This window comes from Salvelinus fontinalis, chromosome 34 (genome assembly GCF_029448725.1).
Source record: "Salvelinus fontinalis isolate EN_2023a chromosome 34, ASM2944872v1, whole genome shotgun sequence".
In the NCBI taxonomy this organism is placed as follows: domain Eukaryota; kingdom Metazoa; phylum Chordata; class Actinopteri; order Salmoniformes; family Salmonidae; genus Salvelinus; species Salvelinus fontinalis.
In genome coordinates, this window is record NC_074698.1 from 26,090,773 (window position 1) to 26,118,396 (window position 27,624).

The window sequence follows — 27,624 nt, forward strand, 5'->3', positions numbered from 1 at the left end:
ATTTGTATTATTTATTTTATGCAGTCTGCTTTACTCATCTTTATCAAGGGTTCCAATAGTTTTGGAGGTGACTGTTTATAAGCAATTATAATAAATCAAGGTACTTCAAGGCGAACATTTCTAATTTCTTGTTTTCATACCGTGTGACTCTGACTCGCAAACCCATTGAGGCCCTAAATAACCGGCTGAAATTGCCTTTGTCAGTTTGCATCTTCTGAGATGAGTGACAATCTGATGGAGACTATCCCCACCCATTCAGAGTTTGACGTCTGTACTAAAACAAACAGTTCTGAACCAATCAGAAACCTTTTCAAAACAATTCCACATCAGATTCAGGTAGACTACACATGCAGTTGCCTTAATCTAAAACGGAGACAGAAAAACATTTCTTAGATATACCGTATCTTGAACCACATTTAACAAAATAAAATCAAGCTACACAGATACAAAATATTTTAATATTTTATTCAATTAAAATATTGCATGGCAAATAAAGGTCTAAAAACAGAGAAGTTACAGTACAGTGATAAAAGCATGCCATTTCCCAGTAAAAAAACAGTCATACAAATGATCTTTACTAAGAAAATATTTACAATGATTTTAATTTGTCCTTATTTGACAGGATGCACACCTTACTAGAAACAATAACAGTCATGATCATGATTCTTGTACATGTGTTGGTTGATCTCTTTAAAATTCAGATACAATTATAAAACTATATACACAACATATACATTTCAATCTGACTCTCACAACTCGACCTTTGATGGTTATGTTTTAAACAATTATTTTTTAAATAAAACCATGATAGTTTATGACTTTTTCATAATTTGTTGCTTTCATCTGTTATGTATTTTAAGATCAGAGAAAGTACCTGGATAATGCTTAATGTAATAATCCATGAAGAGTTGTCCCTGGTTAAACCATGCAGGACTAGTCTATTCTTCTACAGTAGGAGGGGGGTTTCTCATCAGCATTACATAATCCAAAGAATATCAAGGTTGGAAAAAGACACATGAAACTGTGAATAGGAAAATCAGTGTAAAACAATAAATAACTTTGTTATCGTTACTCTTTGGAGTTTTAGCTTAAAATAATATCCAGGCCAGCCCAACGAAAAAGTACAGTAATATTTACAGAATCTTAAAAAAATGTGCACAATACTGCTTAAAGCGAAATATAATTGTCACAAAAAAACGTACATCAACCATCCCATCAATCTATCCTGGTCCTTTTGTGCTCTTTTGGCAAGACAGCACAAACAGATCTCGGACCAGGCAAGCATTAACTTATGCCTGTCATTAAACCAGGGTGATTATGGTTTTATAAAACTCCCAGATGTTGCTTGGAGGTCACGAGGTCAGGCATCATGGGGTCATGTCCAGCAACCAGCGTCCAGCCCCCTAGATCTGAGACTCTCCCGTGTTCTGGGCGCTCTTGGATGTCTGAGGGACACAGACAGAGAGAGGGCAAAGACAGACAACAATATCAATCAGTTGCTTTTTGATCAGACTCTGTCATCACAGTCCTTCATTATTAATGCACAAGTGGCTCTGCAGTCTCTCTCTTTCACCCGCCAGACAAAATGCTTCAATTAAAACTTCTTCTTAATAGGGGGCGCTGTTTTCACTTTGGTAAAAAATCGTGCCCAAATTAAACGGCCTCGTACTCTGTTCTAGATCATACGATATGCATATTATTATTACTATTGGATAGAAAACACTCTGAAGTTTCTAAAACTGTTTGAATTATATATGTGAGTAAAACAGAACTCATTTGGCAGCAAACTTCCAAACAGGAAGTGAAAATTCTGAAAATGGGGCTCTGTGTCAGGGCCTGCCTATTCAACTGGCTTATATTTATGGATCTGTATGCACTTCATACGCCTTCCACTAGATATCAACAGGCAGTAGAATGTTGAATGGGGTGTCTAGCTTGATGTGAGACCGAATGAGAGCTTTGGAGTGACAGGTCCGCTCTTTTGTCAGTATTCAACTGCGCACCAGGGAACCTCACATTGTCTTCTGAAATGCGTTACGTATACACAACGAAATGCTCCGGCTCTGATTTCATTGGATACATAACTTCATAAAGTAGGATTTTCAACCGAGTTTGACCAGTTTATTCAACGTTTATTGGGAATTTTGGAATTTTTCGTTCCATGCGCAAAGATTTCTTGGACATGTGCCCTCCACATGGCTAGCCAAAGTTGCTAATTCGACAGAAGAAATGGACATTCTAAAACAAAACAACGATTTATTCTGGAACTAGGTCTCCTTGCACAACATTCTAATGGAAGATCATCAAAAGTAAGAGAATATTTATGATGTTATTTTGTATTTTTTGTGGTTTGTGTTGGCTCCAACAAGGCGGAGAATTGGTGAGCGCTGTTTCACAGTATTGCCAGCGTGTATGTTGTAATAGAGTTATTTTTTTTAATCTAACACAGCGTTTGCATTAAGAACCAGTGTATCTTTCATTTGCTGCACATGTATTTTTTAGTAACTCTTACGATAAGTGCCATGGGATCTTTAATGACCTCAGAGAGTCAGGACACCCGTTTAACGTCCCATCCGAAAGACGGCACCCTACACAGGGCAGTGTCCCCAATCACTGCCCTGGGGCATTGGGATATTTTTTAGACCAGAGGAAAGAGTGCCTCCTACTGGCCCTCCAACACCACTTCCAGCAGCATCTGGTCTCCCATCCAGGGACTGACCAGGACCAACCCTGCTTAACTTCAGAAGCAAGCCAGCAGTGGTATGCAGGGTGGTATGCTACAGTTTGTAATGCAACAAAATAGGAAAAATGCCAAGGGGGATGAATACTTTTGCAAGGCACTGTAACAACCACTCCTGGACCTGACTCCAAAACCGAGCCACTGAAGGACAGTACCAAAAGAGATCATCTGTTTATTGTTTCCCCATGACAGAGTCTGCACAGGGCTGACTGTTCATTGTGCCATATATTGAGGATTTAGTTTATGGCAAGAATTTTATATAGTAGTTTACATTGAAAAGATCGGATTGATGCTTCCATTTTTTGTTTTGTATATCAGTTCATCAACCTGGTTCAATGGTATTGGGACATCAAAAACCTGTTCCCAACTATCTTGAATTTTATGCTTTATAGTTGTCAAACCTCTCAACCCTATATTGAATTTGGTACATTTCATGATTTATACCAATCCTTTTAAGCTATGCATTGTTTTTCATTGAAGACAAACCAATTCATTTGTTTCTGTTTTGAGTAATTGTCTCTTCCATTTTTGTGGCAGAGCTGCAATGAGTTGGTTATATTTATCTCCATACACATTTGTTAATTTCTTGTGTGACATAATTTTACTGTCCTTATTTACATTGTCATTCATAAACATGATACCTTCCTTCTACATTTCTTCCCCCCAAAAATCAGTACATTGGAGTTTAGACATTATTTGCTGTAATATTTGTTTTGCCTCTTCTGGAGGATGACATTTGAATTTTGACCAGCTCTGTATGGCTTCATTTTAAAATAAGAATACTTTAAACAGGGCTATGTTATCAATCCACCGGAAATGGTTTGTTTTAATCAGTAGAAAAGCAAAAAGCTAACTTTTGAAATTGGATGTGCCTCTTAGTATCCATCTGGAAAACCAGTTTGGATTTAGATATCATTTTGGTATAATAGAGGCTTTAAGAGAGAGGTTTAATGCCTTAATATCCAAACTCATGTTCGTTATATAAATATAACTTTATAATAATATAAATATTTTTTCCTCGCATGACTTGAAAAAGGATTCTCTTGAAGCCGGTAGATCCATTAGTAAATATATAAACTGAGATATCAATAGAGAATGAATCAGGGTAACTTTCCCGTAGATGGACAGGTGTTTCCCTCTCTATGATTTAAGAATCCTATCTATTTTGTTTTCTATCGAAGTTAATAGTTCCAAGATCTTTCAACTTTTCTGGTATATGTACATCAAGTACAAACTTCACCGTCCACGCATTTAATCGGGAGGCCACATAGCAAAGTTAAAGTTTAGAGACCCAATCCATAATATAATACATTGATCATTGGTGGGTTTCACCCAGAGAAACTATCCAGGTCCTCAATAAGGCCCTTGAAGGTTGAAGATTGAGGACTCAAGAAAATCTTGAACCATCGGCGTACATTGATACTTTTCTCTCTAATTCATAAATGTTTTGCCCCTTAAAGCTGCAATATGTAACTTTTTGGGTGACCAAATTCACAAAAAGGTGAGTTATAGATCTGTCATTCTCATTGAAAGCAAGTCTAAGAAGCAGTAGATCTGTTCTGTGAGTTATTTCTATGCTTTCCATTCTTAAGTTTAGTTTTTGCGTCTTTTAATTTCAGTTTTGTACACCAGCTGAAAATACAATATTTTTGGTTATGGAACATATATTACAGTGGTTTAGATGGTTCAAGGATGCCCTACACTATATGTGCTTGTTTTGTCACATACTAAAATTTGAACTTTAGCAACCAGGAAATGGGGGAGCGATTTCTGCAGTGCAGCTTTAATGTTATCACTAGATCAGATGTTTACAGCAAACAGTTCAATGGCTATAACAAATAAGTCTCGTGACAGAGAGCACATTGTTTAACTCCTCTTGACTATTCAACATTCTCAGAGAAGTAACTGTTATTTATTATTTTGCATGAAGAATCGTTGTACATTACTTTTACACATCTTATGAGAGATTCTGCAACAAACAAAAAAATCCAGGCACTTACACAGATTCTAGACAGGATAAAGGGCTTTCTCAAAATCTGCTATAAAGATTAGACCTGGTTTCCCTGCATTCCCGTAGTTTTCAATTATTTCTAGTAGTTGTGTAATGTTATCTCCAATATATATTCCTTTTAAGAATCCCGTCTGATCGTGATGAATAATGTCTGGTAGGACATTATTTAATATTTTTTTTTTAAGATACTGGGTCTTTGTACTGCCTTCCTGGCTCCTGCTTCAGTAAGAGAGTGATCATTTACTCTTTGTGTGTCCGACAGGTGGAAATTAATATACGATTAATTAAAACATAATAGTAATGGATCTTTCAGTAGTTCATAAAAAGTTGAATATATCTCTATTGGAATGCCATCAAGGTCAGAGGTCTTTCCCGTCTGAAAGGAGTCAAGTGCCAACCATAGATTGTCCTGTGTAATTAGGCCTTCACAATATTTTTTTGGTGTCTAAAATAGTTTAACATGATTTTTTGGGGAGAAAGATATCACAAAACTCATTGTCAAATGAGGTTTGAGGAACTTGACAAGAGCTTGTTTAAAATATGTTTATCCTTTGGTGAGATAAGAATGTATCCATCTTTGTAACTTTTTCCCTTAGGTTATTTTTGGTTGTGTTTCTATATTGAAGGTTTAGGAAAAACTTCTCCATCCAATTTGCTCTTTTTTTTTAGATAAGTTAAACACCATTCATCAACACCATTGATGTCTAATGTTAGATTTTCTGTTGTAAGCCTTTTTTCTGTTGACCAATTTTTGGGGGGATGTAGATTCAAATGATTGGCCTCCCATATGATAAGTGGATCAGTTGAACCTGTATTGTGTAAGAAAAGTTATGTCCTTAGTTTTTGTTAAGAAAGTTCTGTCAGTCAATAAACCCAGGTAAAATTGTAAATATCCCTGTCCTCATGGAGGGATATAATTTGATGATATGATCGCATTCGATCCTCAATCAATACATTTTTCACTTTTGGCACCGTAGAAAAGGATACAAGAAAATTATCAATCCGACTAGCTTGATTAAGCCTCCTCCATGTATATCTTATGATATCCGGGTTTCTGAGCCAGTGTCAGTCAATTCCAACGTGCCCATAATATTCATAATCTCTATGAGCACCAGAGGGTGATAGTTGGTAGTATGATTTCCTTTACGGTCTACTGACTTACTTAAAACTGTAAGTGTTATTTGCATCTAATTAGCTTATTATAAATATTTTCAAAGAAGTTTGGATGGTCATTATTCGGTCCATATAAATGTATGAGCCATGAGCCATGTATCACCAAGTAGTATAATCAAAGCAATCCATCTTCCTTGAGGATCTATTTGAACGTATTGCACCTCAAGATCTAGAATTTCTTAGTACTTGACAGAAATAGATTTTACCATCCCATTCTTTTTCCAAGGGAAGTTCGTCAGAATATATTTAATGACTTTCCTGTAAACAATTAATATGGTATAACTTTTACTCGCAGAACTTTGCCTCGCAGAACTTTACCTCGTGTTCGGTGTCACTCAAACTCAACAGTGTTGGGGGCATAAGTACATCATATTGAAGGCCTTTCTGCTCTTTTAGATGTTGGCTACTCAAGTTAATACCTGTGATTTGCTGTTGCTTGACTGGTTGGTGGAAAACTCTGAGTACTTTTTCTTCTGTAGTGCACAGACGCTGTCCAGGATCTTGCCATACTCCTCTCTCACCTACAAGGTGCAAAAGAGAGCACTGCATTATGATGCATTTACATGACACTGTTAGCTCCTAAAAAATACTATATAGAATGAGCATAATGGTGCATTTACATGACACTACAACATTCTATGGCAGCCATGTTAGGGGCAGCTCCCCATTAACATTACATGGGGAATATTTAAACAATGCTGAATCCCTCCCCCTTGGCTTTTGTGAGGCCCAAAGGCCCTACTTGGTCCTTGACATTTGGTTTGGCCCGCCAGAAGCTTCCAGAATGAACTTATGTATTGATGAACAATGTTAAGGTTTTTTGGTCCGCGGCCCACTACTGAAATTACATTTCATCCCACCAAGCCCAACAGTTTGGACTCATCTGTACGATGGCCATATTAGAACTGCTTCAAGGCCCCTGGTTGACAGAGTCTTGAGTCGTGACGTACCTGTTTAGAGAGCAGGCAGTGCATGAGGAACACTAGGACGCCCTGCAGACTGTTGAGGATGGTGAACAGGTACGACATGGCCAGCGTGCTTTCCTCAAACTGGAAACAGCCAAAGATCCACATGGTGCCCAGGACACACAGCTGAGCAACTGCAGTTATGGTGAATGCCCTGCAGGAGGCGACAAATACACATAAAGTTATATCGTGAGCATGGGTCACAACATGTCATCTTACAGTAAGGCCTGTTTTTTCCCACATGTTCTGGCCAGGAAAAACAGTGGTCCTTTGTTATGGGCTATAACACAGCCTGTGTGAGAATGTCCGTTTCTTTTCCGGCTCACTTGATTTTGCGGAGTTTGTCAAGGTCAGGGTTCAGGCTGGAGAACTTCTGGGCCAACTTCCACATTGTGATGAGAAAGAAAAACACGTTCACCTAGGAGGGGAGAGGGAGATAAGTAGAACTCTAACATGACACAAAACATTGTAAGTAGGAGTGATGAAACTATTGCACCTTTCATCTGTGATACGCACCATGATGATGATACAGACAGGGCCAAAGAAGCTCCAGATGAATCCATCCTCAAGGTTGAGCCAGCAGCTAAAACACACAATGCACACTTGAGTACCTGATCTCTATAGTACACAACAGAGAAGGTCAGAGAGTCAGACAAATATATATAGGGAATCTAGTCAGGAGATAACACTGTCAGGGATCAATGCAGTGGTCACTCACTGGCGCTCTGTTCCGTATCCTTTGGCGTTGGCGAGGGCAGAGATGGCGACGATGACAGCAGGAACGCCGTAGCCCCCCGCCATCATGTAGAGGGTCCTGAAGGTGGTGTTGAAGACCAGGACCACCATCCTGAAGAGCTGCACTCCCTCCAGACACATCCAGCAGAACGCTGCCAGGAAGAAGAAGTGAAGCAGCCCAGCCACCACCGCACAACCAGCCTGAGAAAGAGAGGAGAGAGGGATGAAGAGAAAGGAAATAAAAGGGTGAGAGTGATCGAGAAAACTAAATGTGAGCAAAATGACATATACTGTAGATAGTGATAAGGTTCACAGTACAATAAGTTACCCACAACTGAACACACAATCGCTGCATACATTAACATTTCTTCCTACTAAAACATTGTTCTCACCACCCACATAGACAGAGTACCTACGCCACATGTAAATATTACACACATTGTCACATCCTCTGACCTCTCATGCCCAGAAAAGCTCAGTGGAGTTTTCCTTATTCAATCTTGTTCCCGAGGGCAATTCTGCCTCGAGGGCTGAGCGTATGTGATTGGTTGGATGCAAGCTTACCTGGCTCTCGGTGCGTGAGATGCCGACGAGGAAGATCAGGTTGGCGATGAAGAGGCTGAGGCAGAGGTGGAGGTGGATGGTATTGCGGGTGCTCTGGATGGAGCGGATCAGGGAGAAGGTGAGGATGCAGATGAAGAGACACAGCAGGGACAGGGACAGGCCCACCCAGGTGATCAGCTGCAGCTGGAATGTGTCCTGGAGGGAGGAATGGAGGCGAAGACACGTCACCATATAGTCACAGCAGTGGAGGCTGCTGAGGGGAGGATGGCTCATAACAATGGCTGGAACGGAGTAAATGGAATGGTACCAAACCATATGTTTGATACCATTCCACTTATTCCACTCCATTACTACGAGCCCCAGTTAATGTGTCACCAACCTCCTGTGAGTCACAGTAACTGACACAACTTTCATGGATGTGTCTTAATAATATAGACAACATGCCCCTGGAGAAATAATAATGGAGCCCTATCTAGCCAGGCAAGACACAGAACAAATTTAAAACAAAACAAATCTTAATGGATTCACTGTTCTCAAATGAATGCAAACTTTTAAAAGCCAAACAATCTCCTATTGCACAAGTACATAGAAAGTGAAATGAAACTATTAGAAAAGGCATTGTTCCTGCTCTATCTTACAGCAGAAGTACAGCTAGACTAAAATAGAAATCCCCCTCACCTTGAACTCATAGAGAGCCATAAGAACAGCAAAGCTGCTGAGATGGTAGCAGGAGCACACAGTGTGGGTGGCATTGGACTGCAGCAGGAAACAGCCTCGATCAGACCAGGTCCCTTCTCCCAACTCAGCATCCCAGTACACACAGGTGTAGCTCCCTTCATCTGACTGGGAAACAACATTCATAATTACCATAGAAGAGAAGTAGAAAAACCATGGTAGTCCAGGACACTTCACATAGTGACCATCCAAGAAAAAGCCAAGCAGGTTCATTCAGATGTCTGCATAGATCTTGAAATATAGTGCAGCATATGAAGAAGATTTGATACTGCCACATTCACATAGACCATCATAATGGGATAGAGGGGTAATGTGTTTGCTCCTCACCTCCTTCAAATGGGAGAAGGTGAATGTGACTGGCTCCTTGAGAAAGGATGTGTCCTTGTTACTAATGGTGGCCGTCACCACTTTGGAGTTGATCTGGAAGCTGTGGCCCTCCTGTGCCTTCAGCCCTGAGAAGGAATGGTTGGTGGATGTCTCCAGACCCTTGTAGCTGAGCAGGGACACCGTTGCAAATCCTGAGAAAGCAAATGTTTAAGTAGGAGATTGTACACTGTGTACATTCATTTCACATTATATCATTACATTATAAAGATTGGTTCTGATGATTGTGGTGGGATTATGATGGCAGTGTTGAATCTGATCATGAAGATGAGGATGATGAAGATCATAACCTGGGTAGGAGGTGTCTCCAGCAGCAGTCTCCCAGTGGCTGTCTAGCTGAGCGTGTGTAGAGGACAAGGTGAGGGGTCCCTGGGGTGAGGAGGCATTTCTCTGCACCAACAGCTCCACCTCTGGAAGCAAATACATTCACATCTTCACAAACAGGCCTACAGTAAGTGAGATGTTACAACTCTCAGAATGGTTATCTGCTAGAAAGGCAGACTTGTGCGCAGCAAATTATGCAATGAAATGTGACCCATATAACCTAATGAAAAACTTTGTAAGCTATTCAAAAATGGCCACAAATGAACATATTCTAGGAAGGAAGTTATAACAGCTTGTCTTCCGTTAGGTGGCTTCAAAAGCCAAAACAATCATGGCTGAGTTTATGTTGTCTGGACTCATGGCTGAGTTCAGGATGTTCTCCTACCGGTGTGAGTTTTGAACCTCCTGGTCTCGGGGTGTTTCAGCAGAGGTCCGATTATTCTCAGAGCAGTCTCTACCAGGTCCAGCAAGACACTCACTTCCTTGTTATTATTCAGAGGCCCGCGAGACAGGAGCCTGTCTATAGCAGACAACAGAGTCTACAGAGAGGAGAGAGGTGGGGGATGAGGGGTTACATAGACACAGTCAGACAGGCTGAGACTTTTATTTGTCACAAGTACAGTGAAATTCTTAACTTGCAAGCCCTATGCAACATTGCAGTATTCAATATCAAAATAGTATTTCTGATTAAATAAAATAATAAATGAAATAAAAACAAGAAATAAGAGAAGAAGAAAAAAAGAAGAAGAATGTTATATACAGCAGGGTCAGGGCCAATTCCGAAATGTACATGACTATATATTTGGCATACACTAACCACAATGCTATGTTTAGAAGTCATACATCGAAAGGAGGCTAGTTTCCATTATAAACTAGATGTACCAACAGTGCTGGTCATCAGTCGTTGTTTCACTGCATGTATCCTTTCCTTAATGTGTGTGGGCTGAGTCTGAACCTGCATATGTCAACATCTCTATGATGGATGCCTGGTTTATAATGAGCCTCAAATATAAATAAGGGCCTCAAATATAAGTAAGGGCTTCAAATATAAGTAAGGGCCTCAAATATAAGTAAGGGCCTCAAATATAAGTAAGGGCCTCAAATATAAATATATAAATAAGCAGTAGTACCTCTAGCAGGGCCTCTCCATCGACTTGTTCTGCCGTATTACTCTCACTCAACTCCAGACAACTGGTCCTCATCAGGTCCACAGCATCCTGCAGACCTGGGATGACCTGAGAACGAGGGATGAGGAGAGAAAGTGAGGAGAGAGAGAGAGGAGGAAGTTAGTCTGTATTTTGTTCGGCAGATACCTGTAGGTGTGAATCATTACACTGTATACTCATGTGGCTTACCATCTTAAGATGCTTCTCACTCGCAAACGTGTCACAGTTCAACTCTATGGAAAGAGAAGAGATGAGTGAATAAGGTATCTTAAATGAAAATATATTTTTATATGAAATTATTGATGAAGTGATGACAACTTGATCATGCAGCGGAAGTATTGAAATGTGAATGTTGAAACAGCTCCATCTCAATGAGAATGATGATCTATAAATGTGATTCTCACCAGTACATCTCCCCTGTGGGTCTCCGTAGTTGGTGAATCCTGCATGGCACGCACACCGATGGCCACTGTTGGCGGCATTATGGCACGTTCCATTCCCTCCACAGATAAACATATTTATTTTACACAAGTCTACAAAGGAATGACAGAAAGCACAGGTGACATTTTCATAAGATGTTCAGATCTACCTAAAACCGATCAATTCACACAATATCAATTACACATTCTGGTCATAAATAAATTAATATCTGGTGCTTCATGAGGAAAAGGCGCAATTGAGCAAAATACATCAAGGGGTATAGATAAAAAATTATTTAACTTTCTCAAAATTCCCAGGTTTTCCCCAAATCCCGGTTGGAAGATTCCTGGAATTAGCAGGAAATTTGGAGGCCTCCAACCAGGATTTCTAGAAAACCCATCCAGGGTGATAATACAATTCCTCCCATACCTTTAGCACCTTGAGCATCCTCACTGTCTGTGGTTGCTGTCTGGTCTGTGGTGGCTTTCCGATCTGTTATTTCCTCACATGGTTCTCCATTCCCTGTGAATTGAGCTTTGCCAGACTTCAGGCCAAACCCTGGATTGCAGACACAGGAGTAGCTGCCTGGTGTGTTGACGCACTGTGTATGCTTCCCGCAAATTGTGCTGTCGTCCACACACTCGTTTCTATCTACATGTGGGTAAAAGACACCATTAGGAAAAGGAAACTCTCACCATTTCATACATGATGACATCCTGTATATGCCTGATATGCTCTCTGGATGTACACATCTTTTGATATTTAGTGTTATCACCAGTTTTCTTTGGCATCTTACCTTCACACGTGGCTCTTTGGCCATATGTAAAACTTTCCGCTCCAGTACTGGAGACAAACCCCTCATTGCAGATGCAGGAGAAGGACCCTAACACATTGTGACACTCGGCATTGGGACCACAGGTGTCCTTATTCTCCAAACACTCGTTGATGTCTTGAGGCACAGAGAAAGGAATAGTCAGTCACACCTCAAATGCAAACGTAGAATATACACTGGACAAAATTTAAACGCAACATGTAAACTGTTGGTTCCATGTTTCATGAGCTGAAATGTTGTGTACAAATTTGTTTACATCCTTGTTAGTGAGCATTTCTCCTTTGCCAAAATAATCCGGCATATCAAGAAGCTGATTATACAGCATGATCATTACACAGGTGCACCTTGTACTGCGGACAATAAAAGGCCACTCTAAAATGTGCAGTTTTGTCACACATCACAATGCCACAGATTTCTCAAGTTTTGAGGGAGCGTGCAATTGACTTCAGGAATGTCCACCAGAGCTGTTGTTAATTTCTCTACCAAAATCCGCCTCCAATGTTGTTTTAGAGAATTTGGCAGTACTTCAAACCGGCATAGCGATCGCAGACAGCATATATGGCGTTGTGTGGGCGAGTGGTTTGCTAATGTCAACGTTGTGAACAGTGACCCGATGGTGGCGGTGGGGTTATTGTATGGGCAGGCATAAGCTATGGACAATGAACACAATTACATTTAATCTATGACAATTTGAATGCACAGAGATACAGTGACGAGATCCAGAGACCCATTGACGTGCCCTTCATCAGCCGCCATACCTTATGTTTCAGCATTATAATGCACAGCCCCATGTCGCAAGGATCTGTACACAATTCCTTGAAGCTGAAAATGTCCCAGTTCCTTCATGGCCTGCATACTCACCAGACATGTTGAGCATGTTTGGAATGCTCTGGATCGACGTGTACAACAGCGTGTTCCAGTTCTGATCAATATTCAGCAACTTCACACAGTCATTGAAGAGGAGTGGGACAACATTCCACAATCAACAGCCTGATCAACTCTATGTGAAGGAGATGTGTCGCGCTGCATGAGGCAAATGGTGGTCACACCAGATACTGACTGGTTTTCTGATCCACGCCCCTACCTTTTTTAAAGGTATCTGTGACCAACAGATTCATATCTGTATTCCCAGTCATGTGAAATCCATAGATAATGGCCTATTTTTTTTTTTCAATTGATTGATTTCCTTATAAGGAACTGTAACTCAGTAAATTATTTTAAATTGTTGCATGTTGCGTTTATATTTTGTTCAGTACAGTATAGTCACTATAGTGAATAAGTGTATGGATTCCAAAATTGCAGCACTGCTGTGTTCTCTGGCCAGGACTGCAATGTATAGAAATGCTATAAGGTAACTAAAAAAGAGAGTTGTTTACCTTTACATTTTTCAGGTGAGGCAGCTGTGAAGTTTATCCGCTGTGATGATGATCTGAACCCAAGAGCACATTGACAGTAGAAGCTTCCTTCAGTGTTGATGCATGCTGCATTCTCACCACAGATTTGTGGTGTTACAGGATAATCGTCATAGTAATCACTAGGAGGATTACACTCATCCTCATCTGGGGTCAAAAACAGAGGCATTGAGAAAATGTGAAGAGAGGTAGAATGGCTGGGGAATGGGAATGGTCATTCAAAATATAATAGAGATATACAATTGAAGTCGGAAGTTTAGATACACCTTAGCAAAATACATTTAAACTCAGTTTTCACAATTCCTGACATTTAATCCAATTAAAAATCCCTGTCTTAGGTCAGTTAGGATCACCACTTTATTTTAAGAATGTGAAATGTCAGAATAATAGTAGAGAGAATGATTTATTTCAGCTTTTATTTCTTACATCACATTCTCAGTGGGTCAGAAGTTTACATACACTCAATTAGTATTTGGTAGCGTTGCCAATAGTATTTGGTAGTATTTGGTAGCACCCACAATAAGTTGGGTGAATTTTCACCCATTCCTCCTGACAGAGCTGGTGTAACTGAGTCAGGTTTGTAGGCCTTGCTCGCACACGCTTTTTCAATTCTGCCCACAAATTTTCTATGGCATTGAGGTCAGGGCCTTGTGATGGCCACTCCAATACCTTGACTTTGTAAGCCATTTTGCCACAACTTTGGAAGTATGCTTGGGGTCATTGTCCATTTGGAAGACCCATTTGCGACCAAGCTTTAACTTCCTGACTGATGTCTTGAGATGTTGCTTCAATATATCCACATAATTTTCCTACCGCATTATGTCATCTATTTTGTGAAGTGCACCAATCCCTCCTGTAGCAAAGCACCCCCACAACATGATGCTGTCACCCCCGTGCTTCAAGGTTGGGATGGTGATCTTTGGCTTGCAAACATCACCCTTTTTCCTCCAAACATAACGATGGTCATTATGGACAAGAGTTCAATTTTTGTTTCATCAGACCAGAGGCCATTTCTCCAAAAAGTACAATGTTTGTCCCCATGTGCAGTTGCAAACGGTAGTCTGGCTTTTTTATGACGGTTTTGGAGCAGTGGCTTTTTCCTTGCTGAACGGCCTTTGAGGTTATGCCGATATAGAACTTGTTTTTACTGTGGATATAGATACTTTTGTACCTGTTTCCTCCAGCATCTTCAAAAGGTCCTATGCTGTTGTTCTGAAATTGATTTGCACTTTTCGCACCAAAGTACGTTCATCTCTAGGAGACAGAACTCGTCTCCTTCCTGAGCGGTATGACGGCTGTGTTGTCCCATGATGTTTATACTTGCGTACTATTGTTTGTACAGATGAACGTGGTACCTTCAGGCGTTTGGAAATTGCTCCCAAGGATGAACCAGACTTGTGGAGGTCTACAATTTTTTTTTTCTGAGGTCTTGGCTGATTTCTTTTGATTTTCCCATGATGTCAAGCAAAGAGGCACTGAGTTTGAAGGTAGGCCTTGAAATACATCCACAGGTACACCTCCAATTGACTCAAAATATGTCAATTAGTCTATCAGAAGCTTCTAAAGCCATGACAACATTTTCTGGAATTTTCCAAGCTGTTTAAAGGCACAGTCAACTTAGTGTATGTAAACTTCTCACCCACTGGAATTGTGACACAGTGAATTATAAGTGAAATAATCTGTAAACTGTTGTTGGAAAAATTACTTGTATCATGCATAAAGTAGATGTCCTAACTGACTTGCCAAAACAATAGTTTGTTAACAATAAATTTATGGAGTGGTTGAAAAATGAGTTTTAATGACTCCAACCTAAGTGTATGTAAACATTCGACTTCAACTGTATATAGAAGATGTAATACAAGACAGACATGTACATACCGATGCAAACTTTCCCATTTTTAGAGAATCCTGGGTGACAGCCTGATACATGTTCCATCAGCAGGGCAAGGTGAAGAGCTGCAGTGTAAGCAACAGGCAGATTCTCCAATAACTTGTCCCATTATCATATGGTCAGTGCTATCCTGGATACTTGGAACATCCCTACCCTAAAGCCTAACCCTAACCGTAACCCTCACCTTACCCTAACCTTCCCCCTTACCTTTTTACATTTCAAATTTAATATGGTAGGCACGTCCCAAGGATCCTGGATAGCACAGAACATTAATGGTATTGGTGGAATGCCCGGGAACATGTGTAATATTGACAAGTACATGACAAAACTACTTTTGTAGAACCAACCTTTGACTATGATTGTAAGGTTGTAACATTAATCAGTTGGAGAGGTTTCAGGAACAGAAACTTACAGCAATAGTTTGTAAAGGTTTAAAGGTTTATCTCTCTCTGTTCAAAAAGGTATACCCCCTATCAGGATTTCAGCAGATTGTTCCTATGGCAACTGTGCTCACAGGATATGCCCATAATAACCCCTGAATTGCACACGGCTGTCCGGAGGTGACCATTTCCTCTTTACCAGGAAGCCATCACTTGGCATGGGACTATGTGATAATGACTGTAAACCTCCTGAGTCTGTATGATAGTGAATGGGTAGTCAGTCCGTTGTGGTAATGAGTGGAGAGAAGAGGCATCAGTAGTGTGGAATGTTGTGGTCACAGAGAAAGTCTTCTAAAACGATGTGCAGGCACTGTTTAAGTTCCACATTGATGGTGCTCTCTGTTTCACTCTAACTAGTAATAAATATGAAGACAAAACGTTTTTAAGTAGTGTAACATTTCATTGAGGTCTAACAATGTTCTCTGATACAGTAGCTTTGTTCTCTCCCTTCACAACCCTCCATTTATCCTCCTCCACTCCATCTGCCAACCAGACTGACACTAACTTTCCAGCTGCTACCATTGAACTGAGTAGCAGAATGGATCTACCGTGTTTTCCCTCCACAGATAACTGTTTTGCCAGAGTGTGACAGTTGACATCATGGCTTGTCATTATTCTACCCTTAGGTGCCTCTCAAGGCGTATAATCTATTTCCCCTTGCATAGCTTTCAAGATGGCGCTGATAGACATGGTCGCCCTGTTCATGGCTCCTTTTTATGTTATTTCTCACCTTATTAGCGCAGAACATCCTTTGCATTATTACATACAGCCAGAAATAACTTTTGAACATTAAAGCGGCGGTAACTCACAAGCATTTTTGCCAGAAAACAACTTTCCTGAATTTGATCCATTGTTCTTACCCCCCAAGGCAATTCCACTTATCCCAGTGACTGCTCCAAGATGCTGGCCGGTGGAGGCGTTAATACCACCCACTGCTTCCGAGTATATTACTCGCTAATGTTCAGTGCCTGGACAATAAAGTAGACAAGGTCAGGGCGAGGATCTCCTTCCATACTGTCCCTGTCCATACAGCCAGCTGTACATCGCGCAGACAGGAATAAAGAACTCTCTGGGAAAAAGAAAGGCAGAGGTGTATGATTAACTACTCATGGTATGATTGTGGTAATGTACAGGAACTCAAGTCCTTTTGTTCACCCGACCTAGAATTCCTCACAATCAAATGCAGTCTGCATTACCTCCAGAGAGAATTCTCCATGGTCATCATCACAGCCATGTATATTCCCCCTCAAGCTGATACCATGACGGCTCTCAAGGAACTACACTGGACTTTGTGCAGACTGGAAACCGCATATCCTGAGGCCGGATTTATTGTAGCTGGGGACTTTAATAAAGCAAATCTGACGAAAGCACTACTGAAGTTTTATCAACACATCATCTGCGTCACGCGAGCTTCAAAAACTCTCGACCATTGCTACTCTCCCTTCTGGGATGGCTACAAGGCCCTTCCCGGCCTAAATCAGATCACGCCTCCATCCTGCTCCTCCCTTCCTATAGGTAGAAACTAAAACAGGAAGTAGCCATGGTACGGACTATTCAATGCTGGTGTGACCAATTGGAATCCATGCTTCAAGATTGTTTTGATCACGCGGACAGTGAAATGTTCCGGGTTGCTTCTGTGAATAACATTGACGTATACACTGACACGGTGACTGAGTTCATCAGGAAGTGCATAGGGGATGTTGTTCCCACTGTGACTATTAAAACTATGGATAGATTGCAGCATTCTTGCAAAACCACCGCATTTGACCATGGCAAGGTGACTGGGAATATAGTTGAGTACAAACAGTCCAGTTATGCCCTCCGTATGGCATTCAAACAGGCAAAACGTCAGTACAGAGACAAAGTGAAGTCGCAATTGAACAGCTCAGACACGAGACCTATGTAGCAGGGACTCCAGACAACCACGGATTATAAAGGGAAAACCAGCCACCGGACACCGACATCTTGCTACCTGACAAGCTAAACACCTTTGCCCGCTTCAAGGGAAACACAGTGCCGTGGACTGTAAGCTCTCGTTCTCTGTGGCCTATGTGAGTAAAACATTTAAGCATGCTAACCCTCGCAAGGCTGCCAGCCCAGACGTCATCCCTAGCCGCATCCTCAGAGCATGCACAGACCAGCTGGCTGGAGTGTTTACGGACATATTCAACCTCTCCCTATCTCAGTTCTGTCATCATGAAGTGCTTTGAGAGGCTAGTTAAGGATCATACCTCACCTGACACCCTAGACACACTGCATTTCGCATACCGCCTCAATAGATCCACAGATGATGCAATCACCATCTCACTGCACACTGCCCTATCCCATCTGGACAATGACTTATGTAAGAATGCTGTTCATTGACTACAGCTCAACCTTCAACACGATAGTACCCTCCAAACTCATCATTAAGCTTGAGGACCTGGGTCTGAACCCCGCCCTGCGCAACTGTGTCCTGGACTTCCTGATGGGCTGCCCCCAGGTGGTGAAAGTAGGCAACAACACCTCCAGTACGCTGATCCTCAACACAGGGGCACGACACGGGTGCGCGATCAGCCCCCTTGTGTACTCCCTGTTCACCCATGACTGCGTGGTCATGTTCGTCACGTTCATTTGCAGACGACAAAACAGTGGTAGGCCTGATTACCAACAATGACGAGACAGCCTACAGGGAAAGGGCTGAGGGCCCTGGGGGAGTGGTGCCAGGAAAATAATCTGTCCATCAACTTCAACAAAACAAAGGAGCTGATTGTCGACAGCAGAGGGAGCATTCCCCCATCCACATCGACGGGACCGCAGTGGAGAAGGTGAAAAGCTTCAAAGTCCTTGGCGCACACATCACTGACAATCTGAAATGGTCCATCCACACAGAAAGTGTGGTGACAAAGGCGCAACAGCGCCTCTTCAACCTCAGGAGGCTGAAGAAATTCGGCTTGGCCCATAAGACCCTCACAAACTTTTACAGATGCACCATTGAGAGCATCCGGTCGGGCTGTATCACTGCTTGTTACGGCAACTGCACTGTCCGCAAAGACAGGGCTCTCCAGAGGGTAGTGTGGTCTGCCCAATGTATTACCCGGGGCATACTGCCTGGCCTCTAGGACATTTACAGTACCCGTTGTCACAGGAAGGCCAGGAAGACCATCATGGACCTCAGCCACCCGAGCCACGGCCTGTTCAGCCCGCAACCATCCAAAAGGCGAGGTAAGTACAGGTGCATCAAAGCTGGAACTGAGAGGCTGAAAAACAGCTTCTATCGCAAGGCCATCAGACTGTTAAATAGTCACCACTAGCTGGCCACCGTCCAATACCCTGCCCTGAACTTTAATCACTGTCACTAGACGGCTACCACCTGGTTACTCTACCATGCACCTTAGAGGCTGCTTCCCTATGTACATAGTCATGGAACACTCGTCACTTTAATAATGGAACACTGGTCACTTTACATACTGTTTTATATACATATACTCCGTACTCCAACATTGCTCGTCCTAATATTTCTATATTTCTTAATTCCATTATTTTACTTTTTAGATTTGTGTGAATTGTTGTGTATTGTTAGATATTACTGCAAGCATTTCGCTACACCCCCAATAACATCTGCAAAAAATATGTACGCGACCAATAACATTTTATTTTATTTGATACTTCTAAATTCTAAAGAATTTGACAGAAAAGGTTTCAGCCATTGAGACACTAACTAACCAAATGCACCTAAAGAGGGATAGTCGCCTCACCTCAATTAGCCACCCCTTGCAACGTGTCATCAAAGACTTCCTGTCTTCTTCACGGCAGCGAGACATCACACTGAATGTTATCACCTTGCTGTGATGTCATGGCAACAAGGATATACAGTGTATGTGTGTGCATACGTGTGCATGTTTTTGTGTTTGTGTGTGTGTGTGTGTGAGCGTGTGTGTGCATGCACATGTGTGCGTTTCAAAGACTGTGGGGTGCTTCAGGGGAGATCACAGAGTATAAATACCACTGTTAAAGGCCGAGGAACAGAGGGTCTCTTTAGGGAGAGGGACCCAGAGTCTAGGATGAAGATAGGGAGAGTGTCTCTCTCTGGCTGTCTCTCTGTCTACTGCTAATTCCTCTGAATGTGCTCCTTCAGGCTTTTAGTCCTCAGATTCCCAGAAGTCATTCAGTGTTATGACAACGGTCTGTCCTTTAGGTTCCATTCAGTTCTGATGAGTGTCATTGTTTCCATATTAAGAGCTGTGTCCCTATTGCTCTGTCTTACTCAATGAACCAGTAAAAAGTACTTGCTGATTTTCCATTTACTGGAAATAAGTTATAAACGCTAATGCCGTAAAAGGGATTCCACAAGGAAGCAAGACAGATCTATTAGCCACATGTAAAATAGTTGCAATAAACTGAACAACTCAACAATTTCAACAGGCTATTAACAGGATTTTAAATGGATTCCAACCTTGGCACACACAATGGCACGTTGTCGTCTCAAATATCTCAAAGGGACTTGCTGTGCTCTCCCCCCACCTTATGTCTTAGAGATGTTCTCAATTGTTTTGATTAAACCACTATATCATTAAACCTGCAACTACTGGGAAGAACGAGATACATTTCTGCTGTCATCTGACTCATTTCAATACAAAGGATTCAAATAACTCACACTGGTGTAAAGTACTTAAGTAAAAAATACTTTAAAGTACTACTTAAGTAGATTTTTGGTGTATCTGTACTTCACTATGTATATTTTTGACAACTTTTACTTTTACTTCACTACATTCCTAAAGAAAATAATGTACTTTTTACTCCATACATTTTCCTTCACACCCTAAAGTACTCTTTACATTTTGAATGCTTAGCAGGACAGGAAAATGGTCCAATTTACACCCTTATCAAGAGAACATCCCTGGTCATCCCTACTGCCTGGCGGACTCACTAAGCACAAATGCTTTGTTTGTACATGATGTCTGAGTGTTGGAGTGTGCCCCTGGCTAACCATACATTCTAAAAAACAAGAAAATTGTGCCGTCTGGTTTGCATAATATAAGGAATGTGAAAGGATGTATACATTTACTTTTGATACTTAAGTACATTTAAAACCAAATACTTTTAGACTTTTACTCAAGTAGTATTTTACTGGGTGACTTTCACTTTTACTTGAGTAATATTCTATAAAGGTACCTTTAATTTTCCTTAAGTATGATAATTGGGTACTTTTTCCACCCCTGATAACTCCACCATTCCGCTTTACTTAATAACATTTTTCAGTTGTTCCTAAATGTAGTTTCAGCTTATGTCAGAAATTACGTCTAATGCAATCTGAGAGTAGCCTGATCCCAGATCTGTTTGTGTTTGGCATGTGATCATGACCATATGGGTTGTCAAGACAGTAAGAACAGATCTTGGAGCAGGCTAAGCTGAGAGGTGTTCAACCCTGTAGTGACCTCCTGTGGGACCCTGATCATGATGACCTGCCAATGAATTTGCACGTTAGCATTTCAGGCAAATCCTAATTTAAGTCAAATTATCACTTAGTCATGCTTTGATATCAATGGGAGACTAAGTGAAAATTCAATTAAAGTTAGGATTTGCCTCTTCAAGTTCAACAGCCACATGTCTTTTACTTTACTCTTCATCTAACCATCCCGACCAAACATAAACACTGTCTGATTTAGTGCTTTCTCTCCCAAACACACAACCTTCTCCATGGCAACATGACTTCTGTGTAAACAGTTTACAAAAAGGACTCACCCAGAATCAGGAGATGCAGTCTGCCTGTCATGGTGAAGAATAATCTCACTATGAGAATCACAACGCACAAGATTAGACCAGGGCTGAAACTCTGCCCCTATCTGAACGGTCTATTCAAAAGTGTGATAAAGATCCGGCTTCTCTTTTTTCTCAGGACTTTCTCCAAACTTCTCAGGGTTGTTTTACTGAAGAAAAATGGCACCCGTATCCATCAACTCAGTCAAGCTTCTGTCTAGTAGATTGAGCTCTGCTGACATCACCAAATGAGAGATAAAATGACAAGTAGTCACTGTGCTCTCATCACTTGCCTAGAACTCTGTGTCTCTCACTCACTCTCCTTCTCTTCCACCCTGTGTGTTTGGCTGTGGTGGTCTGGGCTGTGTCTGGCTCACTGGCATACTAAGAGGTTTCTGGGCAGAGTTTCAGTTGAGCCGCTGGTGTTGAGTCACGCCCCTGAGACAGTGAGGGAGGGAAATGAGGTTGGAGGACGAGGAGGGAGATTTAGCAACTGCTGCTGTTTCATTTTATGATCTCTGCTCTTTAGGGTTCCATGACTTTAAATCATAACATTTGATTTACGCACAGAAAGAAAATGACTTGTTTTTAATGTCCATTGTTAGTGGATTCCACTGGGAGTTGTGTATATTACACTACATTGTTACATTGTTATCAGTATGAAAAGACGCCATCTACTCAAAGACAAAAAGGAGAGAACCATATATTTGTCATCACCACCATTAATAGACAACCACAGCCTATGGGAGTGTGTCCAAGCAGTGTTCTGTATAACAATGAACAGTCTCACAACCCAGACTCCTCCATGTCTGATTCCATTTAGGCCACACAGTTTGATAGAGTGGAGGAAGTGGAAAACAAGGTTGTAGATAGAAAGAAAGACATAGAGGGGGGGAGGAAACTATTTGCACATCATTACAACACAGTATATATCCATAATATGACATTTGAAATGTCTTTATTCCTTTAGAGAGAGAGAGAGATCATGGAACCCTAAAGAGCAGTGATCAACAAAATGACTAGGAAATACATTTATTTCCATGACAGCATTAAAAGCATTTTTGATTGACCAATGTAGGTATTTTCAAAAAGATGCAACTTAAAATGTATATTTTGCAGAATCTTTTGGACGTCAGAGTAATGTTGAGGGAATCCTATTTTGTGATATACAAAACCTTGCAGAGAGCCTTTCCAACTATCCAATCTCTTAAAAAAAAAAAAAAACTATTGGAACCAAGACTTAAAAAGAACTGATATTGGCACAAGTTGGAGGAAATGTTGTAACATAACTAACTACACTACAGTTAACAAAAATGTATGCTTAATCCAGTATAAACTACATTTACATTTAAGTTATTTAGCAGACACTCTTATCCAGAGCAACTTACAAATTGGAAAGTTCATACATATTCATCCTGGGAATTGAACCCTGGTCCCCCTGTGGGAATTGAACCCATAACCCTGGCGTTGCAAGCGCCATGCTCTACCAACTGAGCCACACGGGACCACTAAACTAATGTATAGAATGTATTATACAAGAGACAACATTCTCAAATTCTACAGCTCAATGGCAGAGTCTTGTAAATCTAACAATGACTCAATAATACATGCCTTCTGGGAACGCTCTAAAGTCCAAAAGTTTTCAGTCTGCATATTTCAAGACATGGCATATGAGGGTGCAATGAGGTACTCAATGGGTTGGACTATACTTTTTTGGTCAATCATCTTGAAAAAACATATATTTTAAAACTGGAAATCAACCAATCCTCCATTGTTAACACAATGGTAATGTGAAATGCTTTATTATTTAAATGTTGAAAGTGCGTGGGCGACGGAGAGAAACAAAATGGTGCAGTTTGAGGCTAGAGTGATGCAGCGCTGGAGATGGGGGTGTGAGCATGTGTGTCTGGGCAGGTGTGATGTAATGGATGTTTTGTAATGTTGCTGTTTGTATGTGTATGTTTTGTGTTGTAAAAAATAAAAAAACATACTAAATAATTATTTTACACACCTTCCTAATCTTGATTTGCACCCCGTTTTGCTCTCAGAACAGCCTGAATTCGCCGGGGCATGGACTCTACAAGGTGTTGAAAGCATTCCACAGGGATGCTGGCCAATCTTGACCCAATGCTTCCCAAAGTTGGGTGAAGTTGGCTGGATGTCCTTTGGGTGGTGGACCATTCTTGATACACACAGGAAACTAATCAGCGTGAAAAACCCAGCAGCATTGCAGTTCTTGACACACTCAAACTGGTGCACCTGGCACCTACTACCGTACCCCATTCAAAAGCACTTAAATCTTTTGTCTTGCCCATTCACCTTCTGAATGACAGACATACACAATACATTTCTCAATTGTCTCAAGGTTGAAAATCATCCATGAACCTGTCTCCTCCCTTCATCTACACTGATTGAAGTGGATTTAACAGGTGGCATCAATAAGGGAGCTTAGCTTTCACCTGGATTCACCTGGTCAGTCGATGTCATGGAAAGATCAGGTGTTCCTAATGTTTTGTACATTCAGTGTATATACTAACTAATGCTAATGGGTCCTTACCTCCCATCTTATAACTCTTAGCTCCCAATAACTGTATACAGGGTCTGTTCATACAAGTATAGCTCTGTCTAATTTGGGACTTGGGGTGAGGACATTTGAGTGATGGGTGAGGACGGCCATCTGGAATACATCAGTGTTCCTCGCTCCTAAACAATAGCACAGGCATGGAGCTCTGGTGACCTGTGGACCTAGTGGTGACAGACAACTGGCATGGCATGGCCTTGACTGGATTCAATCTGGTGTCCAGGGAGGAGCAACAGTTTTACTGTACTGTGACCTTGGTGTGACTAGAATCTGACCTGGGAAAGACTTTAGTGGTGCCAACAATGGATCAAAGAATTCATCAAGATTCCTAGTGTGGGTCTGTTGTACGTACTGCCCTTAGGTGCCAAGGATTCTTATGGTAGTGATGAGTGAACTCTGGCTAAGTTACACCGTCAAATGATACTGTGAACTAATGCAGAGAAAAGGAATGTGATTAAAGAGATGCAGTTTTGAGATATTTGAGCAGGTGGGGCCTGAAAAACATTTTGATAACCTACCATTTATCCCTTACAAAATAATCCCTGCCAATAATTAATCTAGTGTAGCTCATTTCCCCACATAACTTTCTTACAGTACATAAAAACACAAAGAATAGCTTAGTGGGCAGATGTACTTCCTCACACTCACAATGAGTATGTACACAAAGCCTTTGCTTTAGATAATGTAGTTCTTATACATGGGATTACAATAGTATTTAGCCTTCTGTACATGTTCTGGATCCTACTAGAGAAGAAGTGGAGCACAGATGTATAAATAGTCCACCACAGACTTTATTTAGAGCTGACGTTAAAGCCAGTCAGTGAGACTGGGCTACAGTACCAAGGAAAAATAAAAAATTTCACTAAATACACGAAAACCCTAATTCATGTCAAATGTCATGTCATGTCAGATTAAAGTTCGCCCTTCTGTTTTACCCTTTGAGTTTACCCTTCTTGCTTCATCATATTACCCCAGACTTAGAAAAATGGGCTTGTTCACCATAATAGCCTGACTGATTGTAATTCATAACCACTGGGCACAGACATCAGTTCAACGTCTAGTTTGGATTTACATTTGGTTGAGCTGTCAACTAACTTGAATTGAATGTGAATTCAACCTGAAATCAACCACAAATTTCACCCTGTCATTGGATTTAGGTTAAAAGTTAGGTGATGAAAAAATACCAAATTCCCTTACGTTGATTAATTTTTGCAAACCTAATCTGTTTTTTTGGTTGAAATTACATGGAAACAGCGTTGATTCAACCAGTTTTTGCCCAGTGTGTAAGTGGTTGTCACTGATCTTGGAGTGGTTTTTATGGGTCAATGTACATTCACTTCACAGACCAGTTCATTCTGTCCCAAAGGTCCTCCTCTAGCCATCCAACACACACAATTCCACACAGTCCCTTTATATGCTAGCGAGCCAATCACAGGCCAATAGATATGATCTTGGCACGGTTCCAGCTCATCCTGTTGTCTCCTCACCCCTTTTCCTGTTCATGCAGAGGATGAATATATTAGACAAATGTTTGGGCTTTATTTCGGATCTATTTGTTTTTTATTGTGTTTCTTCTAAAGGCTCAAACAATCGAGACAACCCTCAAACATGGGCTGCCTGTTTCAACTACTACCTGACCTGGACCAGACCAGAGGCCTGACTGGAGCCGGCGCAGCATCGGGAGAGGAAATGGTTGTGTTCATTAGGGCACACCCCATGAAAACTTTTTGCAAACGGAAAATGAAAACAATTGTTTTTGACCCACATAGTCACATAAAATATAAAGAATATGACATACTGTTCCTATAACATAACATACGCAAACTGTTTTAGTTGGAGCAGAATCAATCAAAAGTCATTACAAGATATCAAAATGATCTAATATCTAGTGTAGATCATCTCTTCACAGCTCGCTCTGTGACTTCCTTGCTTTTTTGCTCTACACCAGCCTTTTATAAAGCAGAATATATTTAACTCAACCCTGAAAACCACCCTCTCATAACCACATCCCCTTATAAAACACAAGCTGTTGCTCTGCAACCAATGAAGTGTTGCATTGCAAACATAAACAGAACTGTTGCATCATGTCAAGCATTACAGCAGCACAACCATATAGCTGATAAACTGCACTGCATAGATTACGTTTTGATGACTTTCTTGATGGAAAAAAGATCTTAAAATGAGAGCTCCTTGCATGTCCACAATGGAAAGTGACACTCTAACACCAGTCTGAGGTGGTTGATCACAGCTTCAGAACTTTCACTAGTGTGTGAACAACGTGGTACTGTTGGCTATACAGTATGTAGGCAAAAGGGTACCGACCCTGGTCCCACTGTTAACCAGCCCCTGAATAGATAGCCTGGTCCCAGATCTGTTTGTGCCAATGGCGTGACAATGACCATAGCGGTTGGCAAGACAGCGCAAACAGATCTGGGACCTGGCTATTGAATAGATACCCTAATGGTGACATCATAGGTTCCATTTCCTGGCAGCTGTTTTAGGAACGCTGTAAAATCTGCTGCTTCCTGTGTCAGGGTATGAACAGTGAGGTAGAGAGACGTTGGTGAGGTATTTAAAAACAAACTTTTCAACCAAATCTTCTCATTATATGAGAAGGCAAGAGAAGGCAGCCTGTCATATTTGTGGCTGAGAAAACTTCATGATTTACATTTTTTTATTTATAGAATTTTAACAATTACATTGAGTCTCTTTCAACCACTCTCCCCATCTAATCACTCACCCCTCCCTCCTCCTCCTCGTCTCTCTTTTCCATTCAGCTTTCAACGTCATTGCAACGGTTGGAAGGATAGGCCTCCATTAGAGTCCTGTCATTTGTTTTTATCTGCCAACACCGCTTCCCTCAGACACCATTTATAGGAGCCATAATGTATTCACTTGTCCAGGCATCTTGGTTAGACATTTACAAACCTCGCCATGTAACTATGTGTTGTTGTTTTTTTCGCACTGCTTTGCTTTATCTTGGCCAGTGTAACGATCGTCGTAATCATCCTCCTCGGACGAGGAGGAGAGGCGAGAAGGATCAGACCAATATGCAGAGTGGTTAGTGTCCATGGTTATTTAATGAATACAGACTGAACACTTAAAATACAAAAACAACAAATGTGACAAACCGCAAACAGTCCCGTGTGGTGCGACATACACATACACAGACACGCGATACAACCACCCACAGCCACCACGTGAATCACAGGCTGCCTAAGTATGATTCTCAATCAGGGACAACGATTGACAGCTGTCTCTGATTGAGAATCATACCCGGCCGAACACAAACAACCCAACAAGAAAAAACACATCGACAACCCACCCCAACTCACGCCCTGACCAACTAAATCAATAAAAGGAAAAAGGAACAATAGGTCAGGAACGTGACATAACCCCCCCTTAAGGTGCGAACTCCGGGCGCTCCAGCATAAAGTCTAGGGGAGGGTCTGGGTGGGCGTCTGTCCACGGTGGCGGTTCTGGCGCTGGTCGTGGTCCCCACCCCACATTAG

General features: G+C 41.3%; 1 protein-coding gene across 2 annotated transcripts; it reads right to left on the bottom strand.

The window, feature by feature from the left end:
• Positions 1-446: 446 nt before the first annotated feature.
• Positions 447-21,978, bottom strand: LOC129833622 (adhesion G protein-coupled receptor E5-like). Of its 2 annotated transcripts, none has more exons than XM_055898321.1 (19): positions 21,517-21,978; positions 15,340-15,417; positions 13,426-13,608; positions 12,014-12,166; positions 11,647-11,868; positions 11,202-11,297; positions 10,987-11,030; positions 10,762-10,866; positions 10,017-10,170; positions 9,598-9,717; positions 9,251-9,441; positions 8,867-9,031; positions 8,189-8,383; positions 7,608-7,825; positions 7,406-7,472; positions 7,216-7,307; positions 6,875-7,043; positions 6,344-6,445; positions 447-1,445 (listed from the first exon to the last, which is right to left on the bottom strand). In XM_055898321.1, the coding sequence occupies exons 1-19, from the start codon at positions 21,545-21,547 to the stop codon at positions 1,404-1,406; spliced, it is 2,427 nt and encodes an 808-aa protein (XP_055754296.1). In that variant the 5' UTR covers positions 21,548-21,978; the 3' UTR covers positions 447-1,403. The 2 variants fall into 2 exon arrangements, with proteins under 2 accessions (XP_055754296.1, XP_055754295.1); XM_055898320.1 differs by having other exon boundaries at positions 11,202-11,330.
• Positions 21,979-27,624: the final 5,646 nt, after the last annotated feature.